The sequence below is a fragment of the Acomys minous genome, assembly GCF_964271855.1.
Source record: "Acomys minous genome assembly, chromosome: 2".
In the NCBI taxonomy this organism is placed as follows: domain Eukaryota; kingdom Metazoa; phylum Chordata; class Mammalia; order Rodentia; family Muridae; genus Acomys; species Acomys minous.
In genome coordinates, this window is record NC_140484.1 from 36,375,219 (window position 1) to 36,393,765 (window position 18,547).

Here is an 18,547-nt window from a genome sequence, read left to right on the forward strand (position 1 = left end):
AGAGTGGGCAGCTAGACCTAAGGAGACGGCCTGCTGTGGGAGATTTTAGGAAAAAGCAAGCTTGAGAGGGCAAACTGAAGGCAGAGGTCTGACAGCTGAACAGCAGAGTGTTAGACTAGCAGCCCTCAGATTGTGGCTCCAGGTCAAGCCAGAGCTGGAACATGGTTAGAAATGTACAGCATCAGGAGCGCCATCCCACAAGTACTGGGTGAGAGACTTAAGCATGGACCTCTTCAGGGGATTAAAAAATAAGCCACCCCGCCCTAGTCACAGCATTGCCTGCACACACTGACAGAGGAGATTAAGAAGCGGAAAGAACTAATTGACTGGGTGAGAGCACTGTTGGAGACTTACTCGGGTTTAAACTTTTAACAAGCAGATCGCCCGGAAGTGACACCCCCGATAAACCTTTCACTATGATGGCTGTTTGCAGAAGAGAAATGCCCCCCCCCCCCAATTTCACTGGACCACGGAATGCTGAGCATAAAGAATGCCAGACATTCCTCAGGCTAAAAAAAAGGGGGGGTACTATTCCAGGGTTAGAAACACTGGGCCATTAATTCTAACCACTCCGAGAATTAAAGCTTATTCCACCCCCCACCATATCCAAATTTTCCTCTAGAAATCCCTAAGAGAATTTCATTCCCTTCCATTCTGAGGAAAGGTGGTTAAAATTAGGGTCAGCCCTGAGAGATTGGCAAGCTAGATGCTGGGAAGGCTGTCCCCTGAAATAAGCTGTTTCCCACCGCGGATGGGCGGGGCAGGAGCCTCTGGTCCCAACCCAGCAGAGGGACCGGCCCCTTCCAAGTGTGTGCAAGAGGTCTGGTCCCCAGCTTTCAAATTCTGGACGAAGGCACCGTGTGCTGACCTCTCCTCTTTCCCCTAGTGCTGCCTGGCCCTTTCCAAGTGTGCAGTTGTCTCCTCCCTGTCCAGCCCGGCGGTCGTCCCGGGCCCAGCTGGGCAGAGTCGCCGGGTGCTGCAGCCCTCCGCAGCCGGCTCTGTACACAGGCGCTTTGGCTAGCAGCTTCTCGGGCTCTGCAAAGTTGAGCAGCCTGTGGCACCTCCTTCAGGTCCTCAGATCCTTGCCTGGCACTCTCCATTCTCTTGGAGTAGTGAGTCCCAGTGAGCCAGCAGCCAGCAGCATTCAGAGGGTCCTTCTGCCTGAAGTGCAATTATGATGCTAGAAGGAATCCTGCTGGCAGTGCAAGGTAAGAACCCGCCGGCCCCGGAGACCCCCCCGCCCCCAGCGTGTCTTGGAAACTCTCTCCCACTCAGGCTGTCAGGGTGAGGCTTTCGGTGTTGGCTCAGCCATCCAACGGCTCTTCTGGTTCATTCTCAGCCCCTAAGCTCCCTGCCCTGGTCAAACCTGGGATGGGGGTGGGTGGGTGTGGAGTTGAGCAGAGGAGCATCCTAGGAATGTTGAGGAAGGTCATACACACATCATCCTCTTCCTCTTTCCAACATGCCTCCCCCGACTTTCACCAGGTAGTGCCCAAGGCTGGTGCAATGCTGCCAAGCAGAAACCCAAACTGAAAGTCTCTTTGTGCCCGCAGCCTTGCAGCTTGCCAGCGCCCTGGACCTGCCCGCTGGCTCCTGTACCTTTGAAGATGGCACGTGTGGCTTCGACTCGGTGTTTGCGTTTCTGCCTTGGATTCTAAATGAGGAAGGTAAGGGGGGCTCCATGGAAAGGTGCCCGAGGTGAACTTTCTTCGTGGCTCGCTTCCTCCACCCCTCCTCCCGGAAGTAACATTATCTTGGAGTTAGTTCCCTTTGGGAGGAAAAGCGTGAGTCATGAAGCTTCCTTCCAATCCTCCTGCAGCTAGGAGAGGCCAGGGAAACCACCGGGAAGAGGATGGCTGTGTACCTGGCTCTGAGCGCGCTCCAACCCCCACCCCACCCCCCGCGCCCCGCCCCGCCCCGCCCATCCTACTGAAAGGGACAAAGGGGGATTCTGCTAATGACTGTCCCCCACTAGCCTTGTGCCCCCTGCAGGCTGATATAGCTTTGCTTAGTCCTCAGCATCCACTTGCCTGAGCTTGGAAAGTCAAATAGGACTAGCTCACAGGAAGCTTTGCAGCAATGTTTCCATACTGGTAAGAGGGGCTTCAGTGCTAAGACACTGAGGTCTACCCCACAGCAGGTTTCGCCGTGATCCATCCTTTCCCATCCAGCGTCTAAGTCAGTCCCGGACAAACGAGTTAAGTCCACCGTGGAGTGTCAGAAGCCACTGGGCTGGGGCTAGTTGGTCACAGTCTCATTACTCTGTACAAGTTGGTTCCTGTGACAAAGCTCACATGAAGAACAGTCTGGTGTGTCTTCTTGCCTTTCATTATTACAGTAAAAACATTCCAAATACAGGTACTGCTGTTCCTCTCCTTTGCTCGCTCTGCTCTTGTCCCCGACATTTTGAAGCTTGATCCTCAGAACCATTTATTTGGGTTTGGAGTAGACTCCCTTAAAAGACACACTGCCATAAAGGAAGCCAACTGACCTTTCTCCCCAACTCAGTTGTCCTCAAGTTCAAGCCATCCAGCCTGGCTCCCTGGAGCAAGACCCTAGCTCAGGATGTAGAAACCATCAGGAGTCTTGCCTACATGAGCTTCCGTGATCCGCACAGGTGGCTGATATGAGAATCTGAGCCTTCAACTAGTCATAGGGTTGACTGAGTGACCAACACTGCACTGCTCAGCTAGGGAAAGAAATCAGAAGATACTAAGTCAGTAATTACCGTTGTCTGTAACACTCTTGAGCGCAGTTTACTTAGGTATACGTGAGAAAGATCAACGCATTGTTGAAGATGCCCCTTCCCTGATGGTGGCTTAAGAAAAAGACTTTAAGCCCATCATCCCATTCTTTCCTCTGCTCTGGTTGGGTTTGAAATGTCTTGGAAGATGGCTCTACCTATGTTACGGCAGTGGCTTTGGGAGCATTGTTCTCAAGTTTGCAAAGCTTCTCAAAGTTTCTTTGAGAAGGCATCAGGGTGACCCGGCGAGCACGTTCCAACACAATTTCCTATCCTTTCTTCAGAGTCTGATTCAGTGGTCTGGATTGAGGCCTGAGAATGTCTCACAGGTTCCAAGATAATACTGGGACGGCTGCTGCTCCTTCTCCTCTGGGGTCCACATTTTGAGGATCCCAGACTACCAGAGTGTACACACACACACACACATCTCTATACCTGAACCTACATTGTTAGCCCCAAGTAAGGCCAGGTTCAAAATAAGCCACTCATGTAGACCCCAGAGGGAAGAGCTCCCTGAATCTTATACCCTAAACTCACTTGTCTCAGGCCGCTGTGGCCCTGGGGTGGGGCAGGGAAGGGGGGGGGATGGGTATCTCTCTCTCACATCAGGCGTCTGAGACATTAAGTGTTCTCTATGATCTCCTGTCAGGTCAAAACTGCCTCCCATTCAGAATCCTGGCTGAGCGTGGCACTGCCTGCTGAGCAGAAGGACCTCCCAGGCTAGTAGGAAGCCCTGCACTGAGCTGGCACCTCCACACCAACGTGGCTGTTAAACAGCCCCCTCCGGGGAAAGCAGGAAGATGCTTATAGGAAATGGTGATTAGAGTTACATAATTGAAGCACTGTGGCTCTCCCACTTTCTTCTGCATAGCCACTGCTTTCTGGCTGGCTGGCCCACTGACTTGGCTGGAGGACATTAATACATCCTGTTCTGAGCACTCCAGAGCAGAGCAGACAGGTTAGGCTTCCATCCTACCGATCAAAGTTTCAAAGGCTGGAACTTGGACATAACTGCCCACTGCAGACTCTGGGGCAGCAAGACAGATGTGTGCCAGCTGCTGTACTTGCCTGCTATGAAGCGATCTCTGAGAATTACCCTTACTCTATATTGGGAAATTAAAATAGCAAACTTGTCCCAGGCTCAAATTTGGGGAGCTATTTGAAACCCTCCATTTCATTGCAGAACCTCTGTGAAACAGACTCCAGACACCTCTGGGTGCTGCATCTGCCAAGAAAGCTGTAAATGCCACAGATTTTACCCACAAGTCCTTGCAACATAAACAGCACTTCCTATATTTCCTTGGTCAGTCAGTTAACCTACAGTGAAGAGAGCAATGCCAATGCCCAGTGAAGAGTGGATTCCAGAAATCAATTTGCAAATTAGAATTTCCTAAAGGGGTCTGAGAATAGTTGACAAACACCTCACACCACAGAATCACTCTCCTGCTATGTGAAACTATATGAGGCCTATTTCTTGGTTTATCTGAGTGTTAGATCTCTACACATCTCTGACTGCCTGGTTCATAGTCATTTTTATATATGCATATACATATGTAAACCTACATATGTACCTACATATGTAAATATAGATGTAAACTCTTCCTACTTGTTGAAATAGGTGATATTATGTCAAACTCAAATTGGAAATAGCTCTGAAATCTTAGGTTTGAATTCAGTCTTAGGAAATAAGCTCCATTTTATACTATAAAAACTTCTGCATTCATTTATCTTTTAAAAATATTTTATTTACTTTTATTTTCTGTGCATTGTTGTGAGAGTGTCAGATCCTTTGGAACTGGAGTTACACAGTGGTGTGAGCTGCCATGTGGGTGCTGGGAATTGAACCTGGGTCCTTTGGAAGAGCAGACAGTGCTCTTAACCACTGAGCCATCCCTCCAGCCCCCATTCAATTGGTGATAGAGTGGGCTTTGCTCTTGGTTTTGGCTTAGGAGCTTAACCTTCACTCTCTAAGAACCCCTTAGCTGAGTGCCGGGAGGAAGAACAAAACCTAAAGTAGATACTATTTACTTGGGAGAAGAAGGTGGATGTGGGAATGATTCTGGTTAGAAGAAAAGAAAGAAAGGAAGAAAGGAAGAAAGAAAGAAAGAAAGAAAGAAAGAAAGAAAGAAAGAAAGAAACTCAAAACATTTAGAGGAAGATCTGCTTTGTGCTTCCTTGATAGTGTCTAAGTAGGGAGAAACTTCCCAATACAAGAGACAGGTGGGTGGCTTTTGTAGCTTATGGGAGCTGGGAAAGCAAGGCTAAGGGCAGGGGGCAGGGGACATGGTAGGGTGTACTCATATCTCCACTGTAATATTCCTATGCACTGCATGCATCACTTTCTGGCACTTTCCTTCACCCAAATTCTTTCCTTGTCTTTTAAGGATACTCCCCATTGGCCATCTGAGTTTCAGTTCTGCACACGGTCATGTGCCAGTTATTACTAACAGTGATGCATCCTGCCTGACTCTTCTTGAGGCCCAGCTGGACCCAAAGTCTGGCAAGGATTGCAAAGGGACTATGCCGACCTTAGAAGGTCACTGTAGCATCTGACCCAGACATCATCATGTTGTTAAGGAAGCTCTGCCCACCCCCCGTTCTCCGGCCCGCTCACTCCCCGTGGGTCCTGTATTACTTCTGCTGAATGTTTTTGTGGAGTTTTCCCAGCAGAAGCTCCACTCACTCACAACCCTGCTGGATAGAGGCTGGAAACCAGAACAAGTCTAGAATGTTCCTTGGGCACCTCTCAAAAAGACGCTGACTGCAGAAATGTGGCTGCACAGTTTCTGCTGCATCCGAAGCAGCTGTTTGGAGTTGTGCTGGTGTCCTGCTCCCAGGTTGAGCATGGCCGTGTGTTCTGGGCCTGCGCAGTTTGAGTTCTGCTGAGGCTCTGCATATGGTGTAAGAGTGGGACCTCTGAGGATGTCCCGTGCCGGATGTCTGTTTTTCACACTGTAGCCCAGACAGGATGACACTTACAGCTGGGTATAAGGTCCATGACATCTGACCACACATGTGCCCTTGTGCCATTCTTCGTTCTCTACTGTTTTTCCTTCACCTTCGAAGTTGGTTCCTTACCATGTGAAGCAGCTTGAACAGGTTGTTAGAAACTAACATGGCCAGCTCATATTAGAATCAGACACTGTTCCTTCAAGGGCAGTTGTCTTAGGGTTTCTATTGCTGCCATGGTCAAACACCATGACCAAAAGCAAGTAATGAAGGAAATGGTTAATTTGGCTTATACTTCCCAACCATGGTCCATCACTGGAGGAATTCAGGACAGGAACAGGCAAGGAACCTGGAAGGAGGAGAAGCTGAGACAGAGCCATGGAAGGGTGCTCCTTGCCTTGCTCCTCATAGCTTGCTTGTTCATCCTGCTTTCTTACAGAACCAAGGACCACCAGCCCAGGGATGGCACCACCCACAATTGGCTGAGCCCTTCCACATCAATCACTAATTAAGAAAATGCCCCATAGTGTGGCCTGTAAACTAATGTTATGAACACATTTTCTTATTGAGGTTCTCTCTCTTTCTCAGATGACTTTGGCTTGTGTCAAGTTAACATAAAGCTATCTTGCACAGAAGGCTTGGTTATTTTGTTCACTCTAGAGCTCAAAAGAGATATGAAGGAGCAGGAGAGGTGGTTCAGTGGCTAAGAGCACTGTTTGATTTCCCAGAATCCCTGGGTTCAATTCCCAGCATCCCCACAGCAGCCCACAACTATCTATAACTCCAATTCCAGGAAATCTGATGCCTTTCTGGCCACTATGGACACTGCACATCTGTGGCGCACAGACATACATGCAGGCAAAATACCCACACATAAAATAAAATGAAAAATAAATAAATAAAATGGGAGTAATAAACATATGTGTCGTGTAGGATTTTTCTGAAGATTACTCCCACTGACACACTAACACAGTGACAACTGTATGATACATATAATGTGATCCTCACACTATTGCCAGATTTGTAGCTTAGCAGCAGTACACACATTGTACATAAACATCCACTCTTCTAATTCAGCCTTAGCTATCTTTTGCTTGTAGTTTTGCCGATTGCTTTTCATTATAGCCAGAGGGTGAACTTTCTTATCATTTCTTTTATGTTAAGCCCTCAAGAGCTTCACCTAACTTCTGCATGCCTGGAAGATTCGAGTGTGTAAAGCAATGAGGCTCTGTCACATACTTGGGCTGTAGTCTCTTTCTGAAGCTCATATTGTTTTGTTTTGTTTTTCGTTGTAACTCATGTGCTCTCTGCCCCTGTCTCTGCCTCCTTCCCCAGCCCGGTTCGCCATTTATCTGTCTCACAGAGCTAGGACCTCAACCTCAATTGGTTCTTGTCACTGGTGGTGCTGGTGCCTCCCTGAGACTCCCAGCTGTGGTGAGGAGCACTCCTCAGCTTCAGGCAGGCCTCTAACCTCGGCCTCCCCATCTCCCTTCTCTCAGCCTGCTTAGGAGATGTCTTTCCTGATCACTCCTCTTTGAATCTAGCCTGAACAGCTTCTGCCTGGCTGGCTTATGGGACAGAGGCTCTCAGAATTGTCAGCCTCTCTCTAGGACAAGGTCCAGGCCCAGTTCCTCCCCCTCAGATTAGAGCGATGACTGGGAAGCTGTTCACTGGATCCCAGACCTCTCCCCCAGAGATGTCTGGGGATTCTTAGGATGTTTTCCTTCTCTGAAGTATAGATGTCAGCCAAGGTCAAAGAATGCTGTCATGGGACTGACTCTATGCTTGCTTTGCCACCCTTGAGTTTCTTAACCTACAATGACCGTGTTTTGTAACTTTTGTGTTGGGATAATAATATTTAACAAAAATTCTGGCTCTTTCTGGGTGGGGTGGCTTATCACTCAGGAGCTTGGGGGTTGAGAGTTCAAGACTTGCCTGGGATGTATCACAAGTCCCAGGGGTGAGGCTGTACCTCAACAAAAGCAGAAGGAGGCAGGGGTGCGGCGGGGGGGGGCGCATGAGGAGGAGGGCAGCAAGGACGAGGAAGAGGTCTTGTTGTCTTAGGATTTATTTATTTTAATTTTATGTGCATGTCTGTGTGCCATGTGGATGCAGAGCCCATAGCCAGAAAAGAGTGTCAGATCCCTGGCACTGGAGTTACAGATGGTTATGAGCTGCCATGTGGGTGCTAGGAATCAAACCCAGGTGCTCTGAAGAGCAGCCAGTGTTCCTAAGCACCGAGTCACCTCTCCAGCTCCAATATCCTGATGCTTAAGTCCTTATCCTTAAAATATCAGTGTTTCTTTTATTATATTACCCAAAGCCTGGTCCTATTTCTATGTTATGTAACAAACTTGCCGTTCAAGAATTTAGCGCCGACTCAGCTATGCTAATAGAGGTTTGGGCATTTCAATAGGTAGAGCCAGCTGGTAATGAATTCTTCTCAGACATTCCAGATGAATAACTCTGATTTTCACACCTGTCAATTTTTCTAATATTCTTCCTCAATTTTTTCATATGCTTACCTAATCAAGTATATCATAAAAATGTATTCACTCTGGTCTGGTCTTGATGTGTTTGACTGCCTGTCTATCAACTGGAAGAAGCCGTGCTGTTGCATACTGAAAAACACGTTGCCAGTGATATATGAGGACGTTACTGAAGAATAAGAAAGTTTAGTGTGATGAAATTCCTGTCCTGCATACTACTCCCACTTTATTTCACCGAGACATTGACTCTGAGCACTGGTTAGAGAGCACCTGAGCGTTTCTCTTTAAGTAGTCATGTCTGGCTCTGATTCCAAGGGTTCTGATTCATTTGGCCAGAAACTGGACCAGGCTCCACACTGTTAAATAAACTGGCTGGCTGGCTGACAGACTGACGCCTGTCTATGGTAGAGAACTGGACATGGGAATGATGGCCTGCCGTTCCACAGACCTTTCTGGGACAGTGAAGAAGAGACATCATCTCCTTAGAAAACCATTGATAACTATCATCTGTCCCTAAACTACCTAGCTTGGCATGTGCAGTCCCTCATGATCTGCTTCAAATTATACTTCTACCCTTTTCTCCTATTGATCCCTAGGACACTGTTAACTCATCCTTATTCTTTCTATCTGTCTCTGTCCTATTCGCCACACCTGCCTTTCCATCCTCTTCTCCTTCTCTTGTTTACTTTAAATGCTGCTGTGGTTTGATTATGCTTTAATTATTTAATTAAATATTGTTGAGTTATTATTATTTAAGTAATTAAATACACATTAAATAATTATAAACACTTATCCATTAAATTTTATTAAATACTTAACTTAATTATTTTATTTTATTTAATAATTAAGCAATTAGATGCTGTGGACTCTGGGAAGTCCTTAGGTGCTAGGGACATGTCCTTGGAAGGGACTGTAGGACCTTGCCTGTCCTTTCTCTTATTGTGTCAGTTCCAGATACAACTGCTTTGCTCTTCTGTGTCCTCCTACCATGATATGTTGCCATCAAGAGGTCACATGAATAAGGCTGCTTGTGTCGTCTTGGTCTTGAACCTTCAGGAACTGCAAACTACATGATTCTTTTTTTTAATATGTAAAGCTAGTTGCCTCTGGTGTTTTACTGTAGTACTGCAAAGCTGACAGATACAAATAGTATGGGTGCTTTAAAGCCCAGCTGTTCATCAAACATTCCACAAGCATCCCAGAAGAATGAGGCATTTCCCTTCCCTCTCTGCATCCTGTACATTCTTCTTAATAGAGTCTCCTACTGGAGTCTCCAGCCCTTCACCTCACGGGAGGCCTGATGGGGAGCGCATGGCATTAGCAAACACTCTGAACCTAGTCAGTCTCCTGTCCTCTGAGAGTAAATAGAGAATAAAAACCCCCAACAGTTTTCCTTGTAGTGAAAGAGGTTTTGGTTGTGTTTACTAGTGCTTCCTACCAGATGAATTGAAAGTCTTCAGTGGTTCACACTGTAATTTACCGACGTAACAGTGAAGCAGTGTCCAGATTAGCTTGCCCATGCCTTGTCTGGGACATGTCAGTGGACAGATAGCTCTTGGGTCATTCTCCATCAAGGCTTCCTGAAGGCCTTCATTCTCCACCATCATACACAACCACAGTGTGAGCCTGGGAGCCCACCTGCTGGCTCTGAGAAGTAGTTTCATCCAAAGATTATTAGACTTTGAACTAGCTGCTGGAAATAGTGTTTCTAAAAGGTTCAAGTGTGGGGTGTCAGTGGTGCCCATTTTGATGGGGAGAAGCAGAGGTAGATATTGTCTGTTCCATAGAAGGAGTCCATATGTAGGAAGGTGACAGCTGGGGAAACCAGAGGATAGGGTCTGCACTCAGTAAGATCTGCTTGAATGTCCAATTTCCCTGTTTCATGAGCAAATAAAGTGTGCTTGTCAGACTCTGAGGCCAAGAATGAAATAATGAAACAATCAAGTAGTTTAATACCGGAGGTCCATAGTATCATAAATGAATCCTAGTCTATAGAAAAGGACTGTTAAAGAACATCTATCAGTAAACTTTTGAGTACCAATTGGGAGATACGTTGGTAGGTGCAGGACACATTGCATAGGACACATGTGTGTGATGTTCATAGACACAGGATCTGTCCTTGGTGACAGCCATAGACCAAAGGAATTTAACAAGAATCTTATGGGAGCGATTCAAAAGTACTGTAAGTAGTCACAGATTATAATTGCAAATGACAAAAATGGCCATTTAAGTAAAATAGAAGGAAACTGGCTTAAAGGGAAATCAGTTAGCTCCCAACACCGATAACCTTTCTCGATGGATAATTTTTTTTTGTTTGTTTGTTTGTTTTCTTTTATTTTTTTTTTATTAATTTATTCTTGTTACATCTCAATGGTTATCCCTTCCCTTGTATCCTCCCGTTCTTCCCTCCCTCCCATTTTCCCCTTACTCCCCTCCCCTATGACTGTTCCTGAGGGGGATTACCTCCCCCTCTATATGTTCATAGGGTATCAAGTCTCTTCTTGGTAACCTGCTGTCCTTCCTCTGAGTGCCATCAGGTCTCCCCCTCCAGGGGACATGGTCAAAGGTGAGGCACCAGAGTATGTGAGAAAGTCATATCCCACTCTCCACTCTACTGTGGAGAGTGTTCCGTCCATTGGCTAGATCTGGGTAGGGGTTTAAGGTTTACCGCCTATATTGTCCTTGGCTGGTGCCTTAGTTTGAGCGGGACCCCTATGCCCAAATCTGCCTATCATAATGTTCTACTTGTAGGCTTCTAGGACCCTCTGGGTCCTTCTACTTTGCCTTTCTCCCATGATTCTCTCATCTAGAATCCCACTAGAATGTCCTCTCCTCTGTCTCAGTTTCCTGGTAAGTGAAGGCTTTCGTGGGACATGCCCCTTGGGCTAATATGCAGATATAAGTGAGTATATACCATTTGAGTCTTTCTGCTTCTGGGTTAACTCACTCATTATGATCATTTCTAGCTCAATCCATTTATCCACAAATTTCGGGAAGTCCTTGTTTTTAATAGCTGAATAGTATTCCATAGTGTATATGTACCACAGTTTCTTTATCCATTCTTCTATTGAGGGACATTTCGGCTGTTTCCATGTTCTGGCTATTATGAATAAGGCTGCTATGAACATGGTTGAGCAAATTTTCTTGTTGTGTGCTGGAGCATCTTCTGGATATATTCCAAGGAGTGGAATAGCTGGGTCTTGAGGAAGCCCTATTCCCATTTTTCTGAGATAGCACCAGATAGATTTCCAAAGTGGTTGTACTAGTTTGCATTCCCACCAGCAATGAAGGAGTGTTCCTCTCTCCCCACATCCTCGCCAGCATGTGGTGTCGCTTGAATTTTTGATCTTAGCCATTCTGATGGGTGTAATACAGATTCAATGCAATCCCTATCAAAATACCTACACAATTTTTTAAAGACATTGAAAGTTCAATTCTGAACTTCATATGGAAAAACAAAAAACCCAGAATAGCTAAAACAATCTTGTACAATAAAAGGTGCTCTGGAGGAGTCTCCATACCTGATCTCAAACTGTACTATAAAGCAATAGTAATTAAAACAGCATGGTACTGGCACAGCAACAGGCTGGTTGATCAGTGGAATCGAATCGAAGACCCAGATATGAATCCACACACATATGGTCATTTGATTTTTGACAAAGAAGCTAAATCCATTCGATGGAAAAGGGATAGCATCTTCAACAAATGGTGCTGGTCTAACTGGATGTCTATGTGTAAAAAAATGCAACTGGACCCATATTTGTCACCTTGTACAAAACTCAAATCCAAGTGGATTAAAGACCTCAACATAAAACCAGAGACACTAAGTCACTTAGAAGAAAAAATGGGAAAGAGCTTGGAACATATTGGCACAGGAGACAACTTCCTGAACAGAACACCAACAGCCCAGACATTAATGTCAACAATTAATAAATGGGACCTCATGAGGCTGAGAAGCTTCTGTAAGGCAGGAGACACTGTAAAGAGAACAAAGCGACAGTCTACAGACTGGGAATAGATCTTCACCAACCCTAAGTCTGACAAAGGTCTAATATCCAAAATATATAAGGAACTCAAGAAATTAAATACCACCAAACCAAATAACCCAATCGAGAAATGGGGCATGGAACTAAACAGAGAATTCTCAACAGAGGAATATCAAATGGCTGAGAAACACTTAAAGAAATGCTCAACCTCCTTAGTCATCAGGGAAATGCAAATCGATGGATAATTTTTGAAAGGGAATAAAGAAATACTTTTATCTAGACATTTCTAGATCTATTTATATGACTTTCCCACTAGACATTGGTTATGCCACACCTACACCTGTGTGTTCAGTAGCTATGAGCCTACTCCGTGTAGGGGGCTCTTAAAGCAGAGACATTGCCTGAGGACTGTTCAGTGGTCTGAGATGTGAGACACGGAGGAATTGGAGAGGGGGAGTTGTGTATGAAAGAGGAGAAATGAAATGAAAAAAGAAAAAGAAAAAAAGAAAGGGGAGAAATGATTAAAATACTACAAAGAGGACTCAATTTGCAGTGCCAGATGTCTTTGGATGCCAGTAACAAAAAAAAGTGACCCTCAGGTTTCTAGTTTGGGAAGGTGGTATTAGGCTGCTGAGAGGTTCTCCTACCTCCTCCCAGTCAAGTGCCTGTGTCAGGCAGAGCCCCTGTGAGAAGGGACAAATCCTTTCTCACCTCCAGGATACTCAGGAGTTTGGGCCTGGCCTTTAAGCACACATAGGAATAGTGAGGAACAATGCAAAAATCACAGACTATGGCACTGAAACGGATTAATAAGGGACTTAGTGATTTGTCCCGAGACCCTCGCACAGTGTTCTACATGTCCAGTTGCAGGTGACATGTCCGCTGGCAAACCACAATGTAAGACTAACGACAGCCCATATCAAGGTGGGGAATTCTTTCTGGCAATCTGTTTGCCTACAGACCACCCCTTCAACCCACCTAAGGCTGCATTTACAACAAGAGTCCATCATCCACATGTTAACAGTGAGGGCAGCCTTTGTCTTGATAGCCTCAGATCACAGTGTCTCCTGCTTTAACTCTTTCTAAAACTCTTTTATCCATTTGTTCACTGCCATGTGGTCCAAGCCCAGAAGACCCCCTAGTGCCAGAGACTACACAGATCTAAAGCACAGACAAAGATAAGAACAACAGAGTATCTCAGGAATGTGCTCAGGAGTATGCCACGTGATGCTACCTTACAGTCGGAAGAATTGCATTGTAGCTGGAATAAATTTCTGGTTTTTTCCCCCTTACTCTTGCTGCTCCCCTATTAGACTTCACCTATTTAATTTAATTTAATTTTTTGTTTGTTTACCTCCCTCCATTCACTCACATGCTCATCTGAGAAAACTTACGTTCCTTGGATAATAACTGCTTTTAGGAAGTGTAAAAGTATTTACTGGAGGACAGTTGCCCAAGATTCAAAATTTTTTAAAAAAAAATTGCTAGAGCATGTGTATTGTGTGGCCAATGTCTTCACTCTAATTTGGTTATGATACTAAACCCATCCTCAGTGCTCTAACCTGATGAAGAAACCATCTGAGGGAGGGAAGGAGGGAGGGAGGGAGGGAGGGAGGGAGGGAGGGAGGGAGGGAGATGGGTGTTTAAAGGAAGCAGCATCGCTCTGGCAGCACCCATTCTTGTGTGAGCCTTCCACTGTCAGAGATTTGAAGTTACATGATGTGCTTTATGCTCATACCTGGTGTGGCCAGGGAGCTGGTATTGAGTTATAGTATCAGCAGAACCTAAAACAGGATGCAGTTGATGCAGATCAATAAAGGAATGACTGGCCCTTGTTCTCCAGAGAATGGAAATGGGAAGGTAAACTCCCTTTGTAGTCCAAAATAGGGTCCCAAAACATTTTGTAATTCCCACTTAAACTATTAGGATGCTGTGAGCTAATAGTTAATCTATCTTCCAATACTGTTTAATATTGCACTGAATAAATGGTGCAAGTTGCTGATGGATGAGTGATCAACTATTAGCTCTCCTAGTAATTGATTGATATTTTTTTTTCCTTTAGTAAGGTTTCAGAAACCATTGGGGGTAAAAAGAATCTAAAAGTCATTTGTAGTCTGGGACAGACAGTGGCTGCAGAGTCTTCAAGCAAACAAATGGGCAAAATCTTGACCCAAGATGATGGTCAGCTAAAGGAGAAGGCATTCGGTGATAGCGGCCGGAGGCCAAGAATGGAGCTTTACACTTGCATTTAAGGACTAGGTATGGGAAGGAGGTGAAGGCATGAAAGAAGCAGAAGGAATGAGGCAATGCATGCAGGGAACTGGGAAAGAGAGGTGCAGAGAAGCCAACGTGCATGCAGGGGGCTGGGAAAGAGAGGTGCACAGAAGCCAACGTGCATGCAGGGGGCTGGGAAAGAGAGGTGCCCAGAAGCCAGCGGGTTATGCCTGCCATTGAGAGGTTCCCGTCAACCTCATGAGGTGTACCACCCTGCAGCTTGGCCACTAGGCTTGACCATTCACAGAGCATGGATGCTCAGCAGGTACACTTACCGTGGGATGCTGAGGACAGAAGCAGAGCATTGATGTTTGGTGGAAATTTATCAGCAAAAAAAAAATTGAATATTAGAAGAGAGATTCAGTTATTTTGTTTTGTTTGGGAAGTAGAGACCATTGCTTGCTTGTGGAATAGCGGGGAAATCCTGGCAAAGAAAGGATTCAGCAGAAAGAGTTCAAATCAAGAGGATGCCAGAGGGCAGCTTGTGTCTAAGAGAACTTCAGTGACAGAAAATTGTCCAGTTCCCAGTGAGAAGTGGAAAGGGAGCCCTGTGACATAGCCACATCGTAGACAGGGTCTATGACAAGTGTCTGCCAGGTACTCGCTGGTCATCACTACAATGTAATGATTTTATATACAAACCCAACATGGAGATGGTTGCCAGGCACAAGCGCTCCTGGCCGCAAAGGCTTGAGTTTGTGCATTCTGCACCAGCTACCCTAGAACGTAGGGTGGCACCTGGGTACGTGCAGAGGTCAGCATCAGGGAAGGCAGACTGACAGACTGTGTGTGCCACTCTAGAGATCATGGAGAGTCTCTACAAAATACTGGCGAGGTCACAAATCCAAGTTCCGTCCTCAGTTTCTCTGTTACAGCTAGCTAGCAGCATGTGTCCCATGCAGTCACAAGCCTTTGGGAAGAAAGGCAGCAGCGGAGGCAGGGGAATGTACTCGGTGTTTATTTTTCCAGTAACAGATTAGAATTAGCTCTTAGAGCCATTTGGAGGATTCACTTCTGAGGCGTCAGTGTTATCTTGGAAGAAAAGTCCAGGGAACTTCAAGGCCCCCCACCTACCCTACTTTGGCAGTTTTAAGGGACCCTCCTGAATTTCAACCTCATCTCCTCTTACTCCAAATGCATTGAAAGGACACTCAGCTCAGTGTGCCTGCAAGCTGGCTGTCCCACCAGACACGTGGACCAGTGCTAACTCTGTTCCTCACAGAACAGCGGTGCAGCAGTGTGATCTATAACTTAGCAAGATGCTCAGAGAAATTTCCACGCCTTATTTGAAACCGTTCTGCCTCACTGCCAAGGAGAGCTGGAGTGTTGTTTGGGGCTTGAATACGCTGCACTCCCTAGGAAACGGGCTCAGTGTCTTAGGGCCAAGTCTAGTTCGCAATTACAACTCAGGGCCTTTTCTTTTTTAGCCTCCTAGAGAGGTGGCTCTCATCCCTTCCTAATGCTGTGACCCTTTAATACCGTTCCTCATGCTGTAGTGACCCCAACCATAAAGTTCCTTTTGTTGCTACTTTATAACTGTAATTTTGCTACTGTTATGAGTCATAATGTAAATATCTGTTTCCTGCTAGTCTTAGCTGAGCCCTGTGAAAGGGTCATTTGACCCCAATGGGGCTTTGCCCCACAGGTTAAGAACCACTGCTCTAGAGAATTCTATTTCTGTAACATTATAAAATACATAAGCTACATACACACGCACACCACCCCCACACACACACACATACACACACACACACACACACACACACACACACACACACACACACACATTTTCGGGATCCAATTCCAGAGGATTTTTCTCTTACAAGTATGTTTTGATTCTGCACCAAGAGTATAAACTTTATTGATAGAAAAGCTCTGTGCTTGTTCTATTGCAAATCCTTAAAAAAGGGAGTAAGTGTTGGGAACCACATCTTGTTTCTGAAAATGTTTTCCTTTTTCTTTCTTTTTTTCTTTTTTTACAGATGCCATTGAGAAATATGTGAGCTGTGTGTGTGTGCGTGTGCGTATGTGTGTGTGAATTGATGCTGACAGTGTCTCCCTGAGCTCATATTTGCTACACAGAAAACATGGGGAACATGCATGAACCCTGAGTTCTGTAGGGCAGGACAGATTTTCATCCTGGTTGTCAACATAAACCTTAGTCTGTCCTGAATATTGAATAGCATGAGAGAAACGATGCTGGAGATGCAGCGGAAGAGCCGCGGAACAGCCGTGCAACATGATTCACTCCAAGGTTGGGTTCATAAACTAGGACTTGCCTACTTCATTAACATGTGCGTTACAGAGTGTTAAATTGAAAAGGAAATTATGATAGCTTTAGAGCATAAATCCCACATTCTTGACTACGGCAATTAAAGACCATGTCAATAATTATCAATAATGACTTAATTTCTGTCATGCTGAAATGACCTCTTGTCTGTCGAGTGAGCTGTTGAGCTGCTATTGAGAGAAGATAAAACGACAGATGCACGTAAGAGCTGGAAGTGGACGGCTCCAAACGCGTCCCGCTACTCCTAATATCTCCCCGCTCCTTACCTTTCCACAGAGACAGCTACTCACAATAAAATGTTACCAAAAGAGGAAAAGGGGGGCAAAAATAGTGTATTTTTAATTAACCCCTCTCATTTGTCATTTTGGTTGTCTGGAAGCCATCTGTGTTTTTGTGAATGTGGTCCTGTCACATGAGTTTGGACACATTTGCAAACCGTCTTATGCTGAGCATAATATCAGCCCAGCTATTGAAGAAAATAAAAAAAATAAAAAATAAAAAGACCAGACAGTATTTGCCATCATTCTATCATAGGAACAGTTATCCGCAGTTGTGCCCAAGATGCCCTGAGTTTGAGCCTCAGAGTGATTTAAAGATACCGTCTTGGAGACATTTGACAGCACCGAGCAAGGCAGGAGAGTGAATGGTAGGGGTTCAGAGGGTCAGTCTCCTCTTGGTCTCTGCTACCAGGTGCTGGTGTGTTGCAGCATGTTTTTCATCATGGTGCCCTGGGCTGCAAGCACCATGACATGACACTTGGTAATTTTGCCCTTACATCTCATTTCAGAGTTTCTACAGACTCTAAAACCAAACGGGCATTTCCTGAGCATATTGATATTGATGGAGACTGGGTAAGAAGGTGAATGATGACACCGTCTCCTGGACCACTTATTAATGGCTTGTGTGTTAGACACTACACTAAGGCCTCAGCTCACGAAGTGTGGGCAGTGACCCCATAAGGAAGATGCTCCTTACTGATGGAGATGAGAGGTTTTTTTTCCCTCCAACATCTCCAGAAAACTAATAGGTCCTGGATTTTATCCTAGATTTGTCCCCAAAGATGAAGAATCGCTATGCTTGTTATCTCTCTGTTCTCCCTGTTGCTTGGCCCCAGGTTCCCAACAAGCTCAGTGATAGAAACAACAGCACTTACAAAAACAGCTACCGTTTATGGGAGTGATCACTCCTATCTGAGTCTTGGTCTGCGTGCTTTATGGTAAGCAATTTGAACCTCTCTGAGCAACCCAGAGAGCTGGGTTTCTCTCATTTTAGAGTTGTAGAAAAATAAGATATGCTGAAACAGGTCACAGAGACCCAAGGCAGCATATCTATTTTTTATTATAGATTTCTGTTCCAATCTGAGTTCTGTGAAGAAAATAACATTGTATTTTATTCACATCATTTCTTTTTTCAGTCCTGGGGATTGACTCCAGAACCCTGGATATACTAAGCAAGTTTTCTAACTCTAAACTACACCCCCGGCCCAGGAAAGGGACATTTATTACTTACATTCTCTCTGCACTGTGTGACGGCAAACTTGTCCACGAGTTCTGACGTAGCTAAGAAAACCATACAAGAGGTTTATTTCTTCTAGAGTTTTCTGTGCCTAGAGCCCCCACCAACAAATCAAGTCCAGCTTGGGAAAAAAATGTATGCCGGTCTTTTCTTTTAGAAATAGTACAGGGGGCCTTGGATAGCAGAAGAATTTCCTGCTTGGTTCCAAGTTAAATGAGATTAAGTTGAAAGCCCATGTGAGAGTCTTCTACACAAAGCGTCCCCACGGCTGCCTTGTATTCCCTGGAAAAAGTCCAGAGAC

General features: G+C 45.4%; 1 protein-coding gene across 3 annotated transcripts in view; it reads left to right on the forward strand.

Annotated features, from left to right (window-relative positions):
- The first annotated feature begins 660 nt into the window (after positions 1-660).
- MAMDC2 (MAM domain containing 2) overlaps positions 661-18,547 on the forward strand; it is a 150,800-nt gene continuing 132,913 nt past the window's right edge. Inside the window, exons 1-2 of one of the 3 annotated variants that reach the window (XM_084764332.1) lie at positions 661-1,208; positions 1,554-1,667. In XM_084764332.1, coding sequence (XP_084620458.1) covers positions 1,175-1,208; positions 1,554-1,667 — 148 coding nt within the window. In that variant the 5' untranslated portion in view covers positions 661-1,174. The remainder of the gene's footprint in view (positions 1,209-1,553; positions 1,668-18,547) is intronic. The other 2 variants (XM_084764333.1, XM_084764331.1) reach the window with 2 other exon arrangements.